Below are 16,671 nucleotides of genomic sequence, written 5' to 3' on the forward strand. Positions count from 1 at the left end.
GCAGAGGCAAATCATTTCTTTTCAATTGTCCACTTGGAGCAAATGCACCCAGTGAGAAATGATCAGAGGCTGAGCAGACCTTGGCATTTGCTGTGCTGCTTTGCAGCATTAGAATTAGCTCCCATACACAGAGGGAACAAAGATCAGTGTACACAGCAGTTGAAATCCTAGCCTAATTACAATCATAAGATTTGCATAGCAAACAACAGTAATTTATTCCAGAGTAAAACTGTAGCACTCCGTTAGCCTTGTTCAGCCTTCACAGAGAGGAACACTGCAAAAACACCTCCTGGATATTTTCTGAAGTACATTGCACATGCTAGTCTTGGTTCTCCTAGCCAAAGGTGCATGAGGATTTCCAGCCTGAGGTTTGTTCTGCAGCACTCTGTACAGAAAAAGCTTGAAATCCTTGTTCTACAATTTATTTGGCAAAAAACTCAAAGTACTCAATTAGCAAACAGTTAATCACAAGTTATTTTCCCATTATTGTGGGCCACTGACACACATTTTCTCTGAAAAAAATGTTTATGAAAGAAGCCTTATAGCCTAAGTTTGATGTGCAAAACAAAGCTTTTAACTGATTAATAATTGATTCTATTTATATTGAAGTAAAATAGAACTTGTCATAATTACCGGAATTCAGAATAATTTTGTTCAAATCCCATTAACTTCTGATATTTTATTATGCTGAATTGTCTATAGAATGATCTTTACTTGTTAACTGGAAAAACTGATCCCTAGTCCAGCATCAAAATAGGTGAACATTTCCTCAATGTCTCCTTTTCTGTCTTTTCTATTTCATACACCAAAACCTTGTATTAGCAGAGACGTAAAACTGCTCAGTTCTGCATGGAAAAAAAGAAAAAATACATAAATCAAGAAAGCCCACTACAGCCTGACTTTGCAATCATAATCATGCACCTGGATAAAGACTGAAAACTTGCACTTCTGTGCATGACACTGTATTATTTGGGAAGCAGGTGCAGTGTTTTCCATAACCCAGCACCCAAAATAGCACCACCCTGACAAGAAAGTGAAAAAAAAAAAAGGCAAATGTACTCCTGTGTGCTTGAGAGGGAAACTTTAGATTTCAAGCAGAGTTCCCCTGTCTTTGACACACAGAAACCCTGAAGCCTTGCAGCCCCTACCTGGTGGCACCACCAGCACAGAAACTGTGGACACGCTGCTGGGGCAATATTGGCCCCTTAGCAAGGCCTTGTGCTGCCATGCCAAGGCTTTCTGGTGAGAGGACAGGAGCTCCTGAGATACAGGTGAAGGCTGAGGAGGAGTCCTGGTGCTGCTCAGGCATTAGTGGCACCCTGCACATAAATGCCTACTGCTCTTGGGGCCCCCTCCCTGGGAAGGAGAACAGTAGGTGGTTTGCAAACATCCCAGAAATCATTCTGAACATTAAACATATTCATGGGAACATGACCTCACTCTACTAAAATGTAAAACTTTAAAAATGAATTACTATATTTGGAGACAGAAACAGAGAAGGAGAACAGCAAACATGCCTTACTGCCACCCCACCCCATACATTCAGTCAGACCTGCAAGTCAAGCTGATTCCCTAAAACCCAGCACTGCAGGTGAACCTCCCCTCAAGCACCCTGACCAGCCACTGATGTGCTGTGACACCTTCCCTTGCCTCACCTCCATCCTCCCTGTGCTTGTCCTTGCTCCCAAGAAGAATGAAGATTTGGAAGAAGAGTTACACCCTTGGGTTTTCAGCAGTGGGAGATCATCTGTCAAGCACCTGCTCCTTCCTCACAGCACTATGATCCTGACCAGCTGCTCTTATGGAAGAATGCCTCTAGAAGGGTAGCTCAGCACTTATCTGACTGTAAAGAAACCTCACACAAAGCACATGTCCATTTTTCTGGCACAAGTTCCAATATGTAAATTCTTCCAAGCTGCAGAACAATTTGCTATACAAACACATACAAGATAACAAACACTATGATTCATTACTCATTCCTAATAGGGAGTAATCATGACGATAATCAACCTCATCTGGGAACAGTAAGTCTTTCACCTGGTGGCCATGAAGTGCTACAAAAGGCATAGCCCAGAGGAATTTGAACAGCTTTCAGTAAAAAGTCAGTCTCACTTCAACCCCAATGAGGCTTTCTACTGTGCTCCTTCCGTCTAGCAAATCTGAGGAGCAAAACAGTTAGAGAAACCTCGAGGAGCACAGCTGGGCTATGGAATTCAGCAGTTCCAGCATATTCCCATGAAGGCTGTGCAGCAAAAGCACACCTGTGCTCTGCTGCATCTTAAAAACTCCACAGGAAAAAGATACCTTCACTGTCTGAACACCTGAAAAGGCAGTAACTTACACATCTTTCCTGCAAAACTAAAGGAGAAAAAAGCCCCAACAAACCAAACAGGAGGGAAAGTATGTAGGTCCAAACTTCACTGCAGTCTGATCAACTCGTTTATCAAAGCTCTTGGTATGTTCATTCATCTAAAAATGACCTGAGGTAAAAAAATTCATTGATTGGTTGAAAGCTAATTTAAAAAATAATAATTTTCTGGTTATTCTTGGGATAAAACTTACGTGTCCCATTTCCAGTACACCACATGGGGTTTGGTTGTTATCAGAACCCATATACATAAATGAGCACAGTTCAAGTGAAGTCACCTCCCGTAGTTTACATGTAATAGCTTCTAATCAGTGCAAACAAAGAGACTTCTCTTTCTGCTGAAAGCTGAGCACATTTCAAACAATCACATTGAAAAATGCAGTTGGATTTTCCAGCGTATTTTTTTCCTTCTCTCCCTCTCCCTCCACTGTCTTGGAACGAAGTTATATAAAATTAGATCCAGAAACAGGGAACGAAGTTAACAGCAAATTCATAGAAACAACTACTACTTTTTATGAGAAAGAACCTGAGTCAGCAGAGCATGGTCCTATGAAATGCCTAGCAAAAAGCTCTCTGAGAGGGAAGCTTTTCTGTTGCACTCTGCCCATCTTCCCCAGCAGCCAGCAGCAGACCAACCTGGTGCAAGGCTGTGGCTCCTTGTCTATGACACCTTCTGCTTGTTTTAGGTCTTCACTGGCACTGTCCAAACTGCCCTGTTTCTATACTGTAGATGGCAAGACTAAAATCCCCCTGTCACAGAAACAGAGACAGCCACCAGGAGAGTCATATTCAAACTGCTCATAGGCACCCTGTGGCTCCTGGACTGCATGTTGGATCCCCGAAACTGCATCTCTCACACCACAGATTCTACCTACCACAGCAGAAGCACTTTATGTATCTCAAGCACTTTCCTTTTGGAGAGATTTTTTGGCAGGACAGTTGATTTATTTTAGTGTGAGATGTTTTAGTGGAAAATGTGAATGCTACTGTGGCAGTTCAACACAGACACCAGAATCTTCCATCTTTGTAATAGCAGAAAAAACCCCATATAACAGATCTTCCTAAATGCACATATGTATAAATACACATGCACACAGCAACACACACACCACATTAAGTGCATTAATACTGTCAGCAGTTTTATTGATGGCAGGTCAACACCATAGTTTGAACTCTGATAAAGGAAGTGCAGCAATTATAATGACTAAAGCTTAGTATCGATTAGTTGAAGTATTTCCAAGCCTTGCAACATTCCCTTAAAAGGGAACCCTAGACTGGGTCTCTTGCTCCTTCATTGAGATTGGTTGTCAGTGGCCAGCAAATCCAGATGTTGCATTGAAGACACTGGTGGAAAACTTGGTGAAAAAAGCTACCTCTCCTAAGGAAACCAGCCCAAATCAATTCTTTATTTTCCATTGGTGACTTTCAACATGGACTTGTGGGAACTTTACCAGCAAAGACATTAGCAGCTGGGATATATTTCCACTTTGGAGCAGGTAACATGAGTTTACTGTAGGATGCAAAGAGGAAGCATGGCATGCAGAGTGAAGAGATACCATATTCATCCCGTGGCTGCAGAAGCTGATGTCTTTAGAGGCACATATAACAACATGAAGCAAGTACAGCTACTGGGAATCAAAGTGCAGTGTTTGCACCCCAGGATTCACTTCTGCAGGTATTAGTCTGTGCACATGGCTCCAGTGATGTGCAAGTAGCCACATTATCAAAGAAAGAAGTCCATGTGGAGAAGTGAATACATAAACACTTAAGACTGATCAGGGCTGAGACCTTGGAGTCCTAAAAGAATACTCCAGTCCATATTACATTCAGTAGAAGCTATTAATAAAACTGGAAAATGAGTTAACTTCCTCAGTGAGCCATCCAAACTTCCTGCTGATATTCCCACTCACCCAAAAGAAAAAAAAAAAAGTGGGTTTTTTTTTCTTATCAATGAACCCTAAAGTATATATCTAAAATACCAAAATGAAGGAGTCGTCTTTTAAAAGAATTGGCTTTTGTAAATGAAGGGTCATTAACAGCTTAGCAGAACAGCTTTAGTTCTTACTATGCATCCCCTTCATAACAGACAACTTCTGTTATTCCTTGCTTCATTTCCAACAGGAAAAGCATGCTTGATTCCCAGCCTCTCTGGGAACAAAATGGGTAGGAGACTCTCATCCTTAGCCTTTATGACCCTGTTAAATTATTTTCCTCTTTTAAGGCATGAAGTGATTTCTTTAAAAAAAACACATAGGCATTCAGAAGCTCTGCTGCTGAACAGAGACAAAAATTTATTTCTGTGAAAAAATACTCACATGTGCAAGTATCATGTCTGTGTTTCCATTCACTCATTTTCTTTTTCCTAAGATCCAACATTTATGTTTTTCCTACAAAAAATATTTTTGTGGGGAACCATACGATAATTAGCTAATGTCTTGACTGATATTGTAATAAAGAAATTATCTCTACCTGCACTTCTTTAACAGACCGATTAAAGAAGGCTGATAAGATTGGCAGCAACAAATTAGACAGCAGTGTAGTACATTTTCCTTACAATAACTATTCTCCTGAGGCATAAGAACAGCCTGTAAGACACAGAAATACAAAGTAGATGATTATTATAAGAGAATTGCATAAAAATTGCAAAAATTGCAGATTTTTTCTATAGATTAAGCTCTCAACTCAGATTATAAAGTATCTCCATACAGCTCTATTTATTCTGCTGACAGTAATCTCAGTTTGAGATCAAATAAAATGCAAACACTTTTTATAGATTTTTGATTAATCTGTGGTTTTAAAAAATTATTTGCAAAAGTCACACGCACACACACAAATAAATTCTTACGTGAATCTAAGAAGCAATCTTGCAATGCAAAGTTGCAAAGAATTTGTTCCTGTTTTCATACCTTCCTAGCTCAAAGAACAAGATGAACAGATGTTAGAGGCATCACCCTGGGAGAAATGCAGATACATATTTACATAACTCTGGTTATTTAACATACATGTTTACTTAAAGCTGTGTATGATTACATATCTCACCTTATATTTAGTATATTTTACTCTGCTGGTTATAAATCAAACATTTTATACTTCTTCCACTTCAACACTGCCAACAGGTAAAAACAATTTCATATTTTACAAAGATGTTAGAAGAGGCGAAGGGACAACTGTCCTGCCAGAACATCCCTACGCACCTCCCCACTCACATCTGCCTAAGCACCTTCCAGTCCAGTGAGTTAAACATAACACACTCTGCCTTGTCTTATCACCCGAGGAACAGGGAACAAGTGCCACCTTCCGTGTCACACATGAATCACCCACTTGCTTCCCCATTACACCAACTAAAAAAGCCCCGATCAACTGCGCTTTCCGCAACTGCGATTCCTTTCTATTTGCACCACTACAAGTACCCAGGAACCCTCACTGGTCAACGTTTTCATAACACATCTAGATTACAGCACTAAAAGGACCTACAAATATCTCTCCTGTCCAACTTAAATGTTAACTTTATATTAGCTTTAGCTTTACATTTTAATGGCTTCCAATGCCTATCATGCATAAATACACTTAAGTGAGGTCAAAACACAGTCTTGACACATTCGGATAACAGTAATGACAACAGAGCCTACAAACTTTGATATGTGCCTCCTTGAGTTCAGTGTTTCCACATCTTAGTCAAAATTATGAATGCATTTGCTTTTTTTTAATGCTTTTTCTCTCTGAAAATCTTGGAAACTTAACAGCAAAAGCTACAAGCAAACATGTTGATGCTCTACAGTTAAGCAATGTATTTTCATTTTAAGAATCACAAAGTAATCTAAAGAAAGCATGTTTGCATATGGAGCCCAAATTCCTCCAAGAAAAACAGATAAGTTATCTGCTGGGAAAAGCACAAAATGCAACAAAACTAGTTAAGAATACTAGCTCAAAATCACTCGAAGAAAAAAATGCCAGACTGAGGAACACAAACTATTCCAACAAAACATGAAACTTCCCAAGCATTTCTCTCAAAATGAGGGCCAACTTGAGAGTTTTCAAACTACTGCACCCATGCACAGACACTTTTAATGGGGTTTGCAACAAAACCCCAGCAATTCCTACTGCCATGTAAGAACGAGGCTGCATGGCAGCAGTTACTCTGCTCTGAGCTTGCCCTTACACTTAAATAACAAAGGAAGAAATGGCATTACTTAAGGTTTTTCCTTCTATTGTAATTGGGCCACACCTGGAAGTTGTAGCTGCATGAGCCCAGATCTTTTCCTTCACTCACCACAGAAACTAATGTAGAAACTCCGGCAATTTGTTCTCCTGTTTTCAGTAGAAAATTTACATATGAATTACACACCAAATGCCCTTGGTCTAATAAACTGTTCTGGACTTGCACAATGAAAATACTGCTGCTTCATCATCATACTCCTCTCGCTATTCTTTTCTGTCTTTACAAAAAACCCATGTACACCTAAAGCCAGCAGCAAGCATAGTGGTCAGTCTGCCTCTTGCCTGGAGTCCACACGTGGAAACAGAAGTTTGGAAATATATCCTCACATTTCAAAGGACTTTGAGATTCCCAGATTCTCTGCCAGACAGGCCCTCTAGTTAGTCACTGCCTTGTGTGTAAGTATTGACACAGCAGTCTGTACCAGTTAAGAAATCATCTGATGCAACTCAGCTGATTTTCAAAGGCATAAAAAATACATATCATAGCTTACATGAATGATTGATGTTCATGTAAGACTGGAAGACCTGAATACTGATTTTGTATTACTTTTCATATTCATTAATCACCATTAGATAAAGAACAAATGAACTCACACAGAGGCTAGAAACAGCACAAGAGTTACTTAGGTATTTCCCATGACAGAATACAACTCAAACATTGGTTTTGCACTCAAGAACAGAACTGCAAACTTTTCATAATCGCACTATATATGGGAAATCAAAACAAACCTTACCTTACTTTAAATGGCAATTTTAGTAAAAAGTCAGGCTATGCTAGTCCAGGGTGTAAGGAACCATGTCATCCTCCTTCGGCAGACTTTTCCAAATGCCCCTGTATTCAACTAAGTCTAACTCCACTCTGTTTTGTTTCCCTAGGAGGACCCATTCAGGACCATGTGCTCCTTTTCAGCTGTCAATAAACAGAAGCAGTGAATTCCCCAGCGCTTCACAAAGCTAGTTAGGCATAGCCATTCATTTCTTCAGGAAAACAGGGCATTGATTTCAGCAAATTCCCAGGGAGCAGCTACAACAAAGAGATCAAAGACCCACCTCCTTTCCTGCCTGGCTTTGGCCGGCTGGGCTGAGAGGAGCAGCAACAGGTTTCGCGAAGAGCGGGCTCTGTCCCCACCGAGCACTGCACGCTCCATTCACGCCCATCGCCTTCCTGCATTCCTGGGACAGCCCCCGGCGCTAACCGTGACAAACCCCTACATTCAGGCAGCATAATATACTGCACACCAGTTCATCCAAGGATAAAAAGAAAAACAAGCTCCAAGGGAAGTCTGCTGCTTCCCCGACCAGCCGAACCTCAGTAGCTGACAGACTTTTCATAAACGTCTTTTTTTTTTCCTTAGCTTCTCCATCTAAACCGGAGAAATGTTTGCTACCTCAAATTCATTGTGCTGAAACTTCTCTGGAATGTTGGCTTTTCTGATTTATTTCCACAAGCTTGAAGACTTAGCTGCTGGAGTTTGAGGTCTAGCTGCAGCAGCCCTTGTATTGTGCAACCACGATATTTTCTTTGTGCAATTTGCCCTAGACTGCAGAGGGTTTTTTCCTAAGGAATTTAAGGGGGTTTGTTCCCATTTGGTTAGAATTTTTACTTTTTTTCATTATACATCTTGTCTTGATTATTGTAACCTGGAACAAGATTTTTAATGCTAAAATTTGACCTTGTATTGAACAAAAAGACAATGTCATGGTCAAGCTTAAGGACTGGTGGTTAGGCTACACATCTACTGCTAAACAGTAAGAGCCAGAGACCTGGTGCTGAAACCACCTGGCACCAGCTCCGCAATTCTAAATGCTTCTCATCTTCTTCTCTTTTCCCCCACAGTTTGGTTATATCCAAATTCCTTAACTGGAACACAGTCTGGTAGATATTATCCCTCACACACACCCTAGTGTTTGTTGCTTGTCAGTATATGCTAGTACTGAGCTCACAGGCTGGCCCTGAAATATTTATTTACATATAGACAGACATAAAGCTCTGAAGTCAATTCACACCTGTAGAGATTTGTCATGTCATTCTTTAGCATTCTCTGTGCACTGATGTTTTACCAAGGCACTACCAGGCTGTCACAAACACCCACCAGCTGGAAACTGGAGAGTTCCCTCAGCACTGGCACTGCCTCCAGGCCACTGACACGTCTCCAAGTGAGAAGACAAATGTCTATCCCACTAACATGAGCAAGTATCACAGGATCTGGCACAGCACAAGCAGTACAATACTGAGAAGACCAGGGACAGCTGGTAGGGATGATGGCTCACTGCACAGAAGACAGCTGAGAATACAAGGAAATACAGAATTGCAGAATTACTGAAGTTGCAGGAGACCTGCAATGATCAACTAGCTGAGACTCTTCCTGAATGCAGGTCCTTTAATAGCCTTACCCAGGGCCTTGTCAAGCTGTATCTCGAATACGTCTGGTGTGGGCAACTCCACCACTTCCCTGAGCAGCTCATTCCAATGTTTGATTGATCCCTCACTGAAAATGCCCCTTGCATGCACAAGCACCTCCCCCAGCTCGTGGCCATCGCCTCTTGTCCTGTCACAGTGCATGCCTGGGGAAAGGCTGCTTCTAACTCCCTTTCTGTAACCACCAGTTTTGTACTGCAAGACCATGACTTGATCCCCTTGAGCCTCCTCTTCTTTGAGCAGAACACACCCAACTCCTTCAGCCTCTATGCAGGTGACAACTTCTCTAGCTCCCTGATCATTGGGGGAACACGAGAAAGGCACTGTTGCTGAGCTGAAAAAAAGAAAAATGAAACTGCCAGTGGATAAAATTCCTAAAAGAGCCAAACACCTGAGTACAGCTGAGGAGTCTTGACCACAACCCCTGTGCAGTCACCCTGCCCTCTGCTTTCTTTAGTATTTCACTCCTGATGATAGTTTTGCCTGTTGAATACAATACAGTCAGGCATATAACATTCCTTGTTTTAGAGTTCTCTCTGTATCTAAATAGGATTTAAGCATGCCTCGAAATTTCCATCTCACAGTAGAAACTTTAAAAATGCATTTTAACAAATAACTTGATCTCCACATATAATTGCTACCTTCCATTAAGCCACTGATGGTTTTATATTTATTAACTGATTGCAGTTTCAATGAATAAACCCCCAATCCTGTTTTCCTTGTTCCTCTAAGGAAGTACTGAAGAATGATAAAATGTGTGTCTGAAATTTCCCTCTCTTATATTGCACAGTGAGCAGCTGGGCAGCCCTTGGAGGCAATGATAAAAAAAGGCAGCTGAGGCACTGGAGGGACTCCAAAAGAAAGCATGTAGATCAGATCAACAAGCAGAAAAAAATGTGCTTAATGCTTCAGATAACTTAAGCTGGAGTGAGAGAGTGCAAGTATCTGGGAAACGTGAGCAACAACCTTCCGTGGTAGTCACGACAGCAAAGCATAAGGATATAGCACTTGTCTGCTAAGAAGAAGGACAAATTATAGTGATACGGCAGGAGATTTGGATGTGACTGGGATAATGATGCCTTGGAAGCACAGGAGTTAAATTCACAAGATGATTAAAAAACCCCGAGCACATCACTCTGCAGTAATCTGGGATGGTATTTGTGCCAAAGATAGATAAAACATTTTAGAGAGAATTGCAGTTTTAAATCTCAATGAACCAGTCTGTTCTTATACTTGGGCCAGATTTTTACAATTTTACTCACATTAAGTCATGCTTTACTCCAAGAATAATCTCATTGATTATAATGGTAATATTGTTTCACAGATGTCCCAGAAGCAACGCAAATGTAAAAGCAGACTTTATACTTCAGATAAAAGACATCAATCATGAGTACATCTGGGAATCCGATAAAAACATATGGTACCAAAAAATCACTGTGGGATGATGGAAATGTACTTACAGAGCAGGTCTGTGGACATGTTTACAGATCAGGCAAAGGAAACCTACACAAAATAAATGAAAAAAGAATTATCAGTTTTCTGAACTAGGGCTATTCATGTTTATATCTCATGCTAATAATCATATGCATAGTCTTTTAGTTCTTTAGGAAATAAGAACATAGCTACAGAAATCTAAAAAGGAAAAACTTCAGTTTTTAGAGGACAAGAAAAACTGATTTCACTTCATTTCACAGACCATGTAAACTGACAATCTTAATGTAATGCATTTTAATTAAGAGCAGTTCACTGTATTCCACATCTTCATTAACTTTTATTATTATGTATTTTCCAGGCATCAATTGCAAGAGAATTTTCAAGCATCATGTATTTTACCCCATTGCATGCTATTCTGTGTTTAAGCCTGATATTTCTAACAGTCCCAATCCTTGCACAGTCAAAAAGAATATTAACCAAATATAGGACAAGATATATTATTTGCTCTCTTGAAGGACTTCTGGAGGCTTTTGGTTTTTGCTGAACTCATTCATTTTGTTCCCTTCCCATTCATCTGCTGGTTTTTGACCACAGGAGTAGAATCTGAGTTTTCTGTAGCTGTCTGAGCAATCCCCAAAACACAGGTATTCCAATGACTGAATAAGGCTACTTGGAGCTACAGAAATAATAATGCCTGTATTAGTAAGGGGACACACAAATACCAATACAAATCACATCAGTGTATGCCATTTTATGTCCTGTATAAATCAGGCAGTGTTTAAGGCAGTGTTTAAAGGTGTGTGTGTGTGTGTGTGCGTATGAATCAGGGTGAATGAAAGAGGTTCAATAAGGCCCAGTGCTGGGTCCTACCCTTGGGTCACAACAGCCCCAGGCAGGGCTACAGGCTGGGGAAGAGTGGCTGGGAAGTGACCTGGCAGAAAAGGACCTGGGGATGCTGGTCAGCAGCTGAGCATGACCCTGCTGTGCCCCGGTGGCCAAGAAGGCCGATGGCATCCTGGCCTGGATCAGCAATGGTGAGGCCAGCAGGAGCAGGGCAGGGATTGTCCCCCTGTACTCAGCACTGGTGAGGCCTCACCTCAAATCCTGTGCTCGGTTTTGGGTCCCCCAGTACAAGAAAGATATTGAGAGGCTGGAGTGAGTTCAGGGCAACAGAACTGGTGAAGAGTCTGGAGCACAGAGCTTGTGTGGAGCGGCTGAGGGAACTGGCTTTGTTTATCCTGGAGAAAAGGAAGCTATGGGGAAAGGAAGTTCTGTTGTATAGAGTAAACCTTATGACTCTATACAACGCCTGAAAGGAGGTTGTAGCCAGGTGGGATGAGTTTCTTCTCCCAAGTAACAAGGGACGGGACAAGAGGAAACAGCCTCAAGATGTGCCATGAGAGGTTTAGGCTAGATATTATGAGAAAAGTCTTAATCAAAAGAGTTGTCAAGCACTGGAACAGGCTGCCATGAGAAGTGTCCCCATTTCTGTGGATTTTTTCTAAAAAAATGTAGATATGGTGCTTAGAGACATGGCAGTGCTGGGTTAATTGTTGGACCGATGATCTGAAGGGTCTTTTCCAACCTAGATTATTCTATGATTCTATGAAAACATGACTCTGATGAAGACAACTGTATTTTGTTACTGACTGAAATGGGTCCAAAAAATCTTCATTTTTAAAAATACAATGATAGTTACTAAGATACTTCCAAATTAACTTGGGCTGGTTGCGAGAACTGAGTTGTGCTGAGAGAAAGCAGAAGTAAAGGGGCCCACATGCTAGAGGGACATCAGTGAGTCCTCTTTCCAGATAAAATAGGCATGCTGACAGCAGGCTTCCTAAGGAGCAAGTGTCCTAGTCTGATTTCCATCACCCAGAAAAGACTTGATTTCTGAAAAAATCTACTCTGCAGTTTCATGCCATTCTGGCTGAGACCAAGACTCTTGTCTGTGGTATTAATTTCTAAAAATATAGCCCTTGCAGAGGGAACAGTGGACTTCAATGGCATCCATATGTGACTGTACACACACCAGACTTCATCATCCCCAGAAACAGCAGGCTACATGTTATCACTGTCAAAGCAGTGCCATCAACTAATAGAGATTTCATTTCCCCCACTGAATAACTAGATTTGTGATAAAATTATTTAATTGTGTTGGCGTTCAATCTGCAGGGTAATTACCTGGTAAACCACCAAAACACAAGCTCTTCCCTTCCATATGGTTTGAGTCAGTAGTATACTTTCATTGTCACACATCTGCCATGAGGAAGTGCAGCCTCAGTCCATGCCCTCTCTGGCCCCCACATATCCTCCATTGTTACAGTGACACTATGGTCCATGAACATCCCAATTAAGTTTTGGCTGAGTTGTTCTATGATGTCATTTTGGAGGTAAATCACCAAAATGTTTTTCTCCACAGGCCACTGACGCCTGAGAAATTTTTCCCCCTGTACATCTCTATGATGAAACAGTGTTAGCAACAGCAACCCCTAATGCCCAAGTCCAGCCCTTGGGAAGGGCACAGAAACTACAGACCAAGAGGGAGCACCTCTGTGAGGGCATCCCAGTCACTGCAACACAACCCACTCTCAGGATAGAAGAACAGCAGGCACACCACCACAAAGAACTGCTCCTCTCCCAACAGCTGGTTCAGACTTTCTCTCTGACAGGGTGAGGATAAGTACAACAAAGCTTGACCTGCATTTGCAGGGGCAGGGGAGTTTAAGCAGAACTACGAGCTCTTTCATAAGCTATGCCAGCTCTTACCTGCAGTTATCCTCAACAGGGACCCAGAACTGCCCATCATCCTAGCTACACAAAACCATACAGTAAATCTCTCTCCTTCTTCAAGGGTATGAGGGCTCCCCTTGTGCAGTGTACTGCCCTCTGACCAAGGGGGTTCCAACACACACAGAGTTGTGCCAGCCATAGATGCTGTGCCAAGCAGGCACGGTGCCTGGCAGTTTCTGGCCACATGCAAGCTCAGGTGCCTGGCCATGAACCACACTGACCTTTAGACAAAGGGTTGTAGGTATATTCCCCAAATTTGCTGTGCTGCCCACACAGCCAAAATAAGTTGTTTGCAGTTGCTCTTAAGTAGCCTCCTTTCTCATCAATGAATGGGCAGAAGAGGAAGAGAAGCTGAGTGGGGGATGTTTCCCATACATGAAAATTGCAGCCTAGAAAATGTGAGGCAAAGCTTAATGAGGTTTTTACAGGCTTTCAGGTATCAGGAAAATAACTTAGTCATTTAGGCTGAGGAAGACTTGATGGGTTAAATAAATAGATAGTTAACAGTCAAAAGATAGCAAAGCAGTGATTACAGGCACTTTGAATGATGAAAAGTTCAATGCTTTGTGGTGGTGGAAAGTGGTTTGCACCCATTAGAGGAAGTGGGAATGGGTTCTGCACTGCCTAGAAGGACGTGTCACAGTGTATTTTGTGTAGGAGACAGGATTTTAGGGATTGGGTTATTTTCAGTTGCTCCACCACTGGCAAAAATTCAGAGACTATGCATTTTATGTTCTATAAGTGATTGTAGTGGGCACACTGTGGGCATGTATGACTCAGATACATACGATGGTGATCCAGTCTCAAGGGACAGTCCTGATATGTCCAGAGCCCACAGTGGGAAATAAAATGCCTGTTACTTGCTCTGTTCTGGTGCAGAAGACATGGAAGTATTGAAAATAGGCAGCAGTTTTGAAGTATGGAACCAAGTATGGTTCATGAGGAGGATCTACAATGAGGATCAAAGTCACCGCTACACCAGAGGAAAGGTGAAGTCCACAAGGAAATGCACAGCAAGGAAAACCAGCCTGCACAGGACCTATGGGGCTGTTTATGATGCACGAGACATCCATGAAGGCTGCCAGCAATGGCCTTGATAACTTCCTTGCTAACCAGTGGTTCACACTGGGAGCCAGCAAGAAGGGCAACAAAGACTCCACCTTCTACAGCTGCTGCAGGTCACTGCAGAGTTCCAGGAGGATGACAAGGTTTCATCAAAAAGCACTTGTTTCCCTGACCTTGAAGCTCATCTTTACCAGCGATGACAAACTCCATGGCAAGGGAAGCCAGGAAAGTGCTGTGTGAGGGACCTTTGCAATCTCTGCAGTGTAAGACTACAACTTGCTGTTTGAGACAGCTGCCCTGCATGTAACACCCAAGGATTCTCTCGTGGGCTCATATCACAGAGCTCTTCCACTGACGTCTCTTTCAGAAGATGTACATCTATCTTCCCTGGCATCATAACACAGAAAGCCAAGGGAAAAGCAGGCCCAGATATGGGAAGAGACAAAAGTGGCAGCAACAGGAAAAGCTTTCACACTGTGGGTGATACCCTTGTGCTTGCAAAACGATGCCATCTGTAGATAACAAGAGAACATGCTGCCTGCAAAAGAGACCTGTGCCATGCAGAGACAAAGACTTGGATCAGAGCCTCTGAATTATGAACCCACTGTGAGTTGAAACGTGGCTGTTCTGGACCAGTCAGCTTCTGCCCCCCACCAAGTCCTCAGAGGTTATTACAGGATTCCTTACATTGCTTTCCACATGAAAACAAGGTTCAAAAACAAAGACAACTGTGAACACAGGCAGACTCTTTGTAGTGATCTGACATTATACAGCCCCCAAATGCACCTCAGTTTCATGCTGCCCACCAAAGAGGCACATTAATTAACCAGTCACCAAAAGACTAATCTCACTATGTGAAGTCATCTGTCCACCTTACTCATGCAGCTGAAAAGGGGTACTGCTATCCCTTGGATACTCAGAAGAATGCCCAGCACAAGTCATTTATAGATTCACAACAGCCTCATGTAAGTGACATTGTTATCTAAGTACCTTTTATCATATTTTAACTAAGTAAAGGTAAAAGACAAGTAAATGTATTTTTTCAAGACATCTACGGTAAGTAATAGAGTTGCAGATGTCTAAAATGCACAAGCAAAGATGTGACAGGAAAACCACACTTAACCTACTTACACTGAGATTAAATCAGGAAGGACTCTCTTTCCACCACCACAGAAATCAGTTGCTGGGGTTTAACTTTCAGCACACCTGATGACTCAGGTTGCAATCCCTCAGAAGAAAACACCTTCCGGAGACAAGGAATCTATCACACAGCATTAGCATTCCACTGATGTCCTTGCTTGTGTTCTTCTGGCTACTGCTAGCGCTTGTGCTGGGCTAACTGCTGACATAGTTTCTCTTCTCCCAAATTCATGAACAAGAAAGACAATAATAATGATGTAGAAATTGCTTAAGATTAACAGAGTACTAACAGGGAAAGATTATATGCATGGCCAAAATCTTCATGTAAAGAAATCCACGGAGATTTTCTCAAGTTTGTGTTAGTCCCACATGTACCTCCATATCAGGATTTAGTGCACGCTAAGTACAACCCCTCAAACATATGATTTATGTTTGTTTGATGTCACTACCAACAGTGATATTCTGTGCATTTTTAGTCTATCATATGCAGAGTCCCTCACCAGCAAAATAGATGAAATTATAAATCACTTTATTTACAACATAAAATAGTATAATTTGTACTTTTACAATTACTTGGGGTTTTTTTCAAGTCATGGTATTATTTCATAATTACAAAAGAGAAAAACTGATTTGCCATCATCTTTTTCTTTATGTACAGGATTCTGCATCTTTTCCCTTGATTAAGCAAAAAAGCTTGTGAAGTACAACATATGAAAGCTTGTGTCCACAATCCAGAAATTTGACTCACTAATATTGCAGAAGGCCCCTAAGTAAGTCTTATTTGTGAATGTAAAAAATAAGGAAAACCCAATGTTATAAATGTAATGTCTTTCTCTTTTACAAAGGACTATGCAGAGGTAAAAGAACTGTACAAAATCATGAGGATGTACATGTATGTACATCCTCATTATGTACATGAATGTACAAAAGTCATGTGCTCAAGGATGTTTTCTCTAATGTATTTATTAAGGATATTTTGTATACCTTCATGATAATGTTTTAAATTGTGTTTACAGACACACAAACACTATACAAGTACATAAACTGGTCCTGCTTCTGAAGGAAACTTTATAACTATATACACATCTCCACAGTGGTATGCAAGCAACTAAGAGCCCTGTCAGTTCCCAGTGACTTCAAGAGTCATCCTGTTGAAAATTTTTGGATCCCTTGGCTAATATTTCTGCAAAGCTATACCAAGCATTAAATCCAGATACATAAAAAGATCCTGCCT

General features: G+C 41.4%; 1 protein-coding gene across 1 annotated transcript in view; it reads right to left on the bottom strand.

Moving 5' to 3' along the window:
* Positions 1–16,671, bottom strand: part of PLAGL1 (PLAG1 like zinc finger 1) — a 47,751-nt gene that overhangs the window by 19,824 nt on the left and 11,256 nt on the right. Inside the window, exon 2 of the mRNA XM_036381074.2 lies at positions 10,466–10,508. Coding sequence (XP_036236967.1) covers positions 10,466–10,484 — 19 coding nt within the window. The 5' untranslated portion in view covers positions 10,485–10,508. The remainder of the gene's footprint in view (positions 1–10,465; positions 10,509–16,671) is intronic.

This window comes from Molothrus ater, chromosome 3 (genome assembly GCF_012460135.2).
Source record: "Molothrus ater isolate BHLD 08-10-18 breed brown headed cowbird chromosome 3, BPBGC_Mater_1.1, whole genome shotgun sequence".
In the NCBI taxonomy this organism is placed as follows: domain Eukaryota; kingdom Metazoa; phylum Chordata; class Aves; order Passeriformes; family Icteridae; genus Molothrus; species Molothrus ater.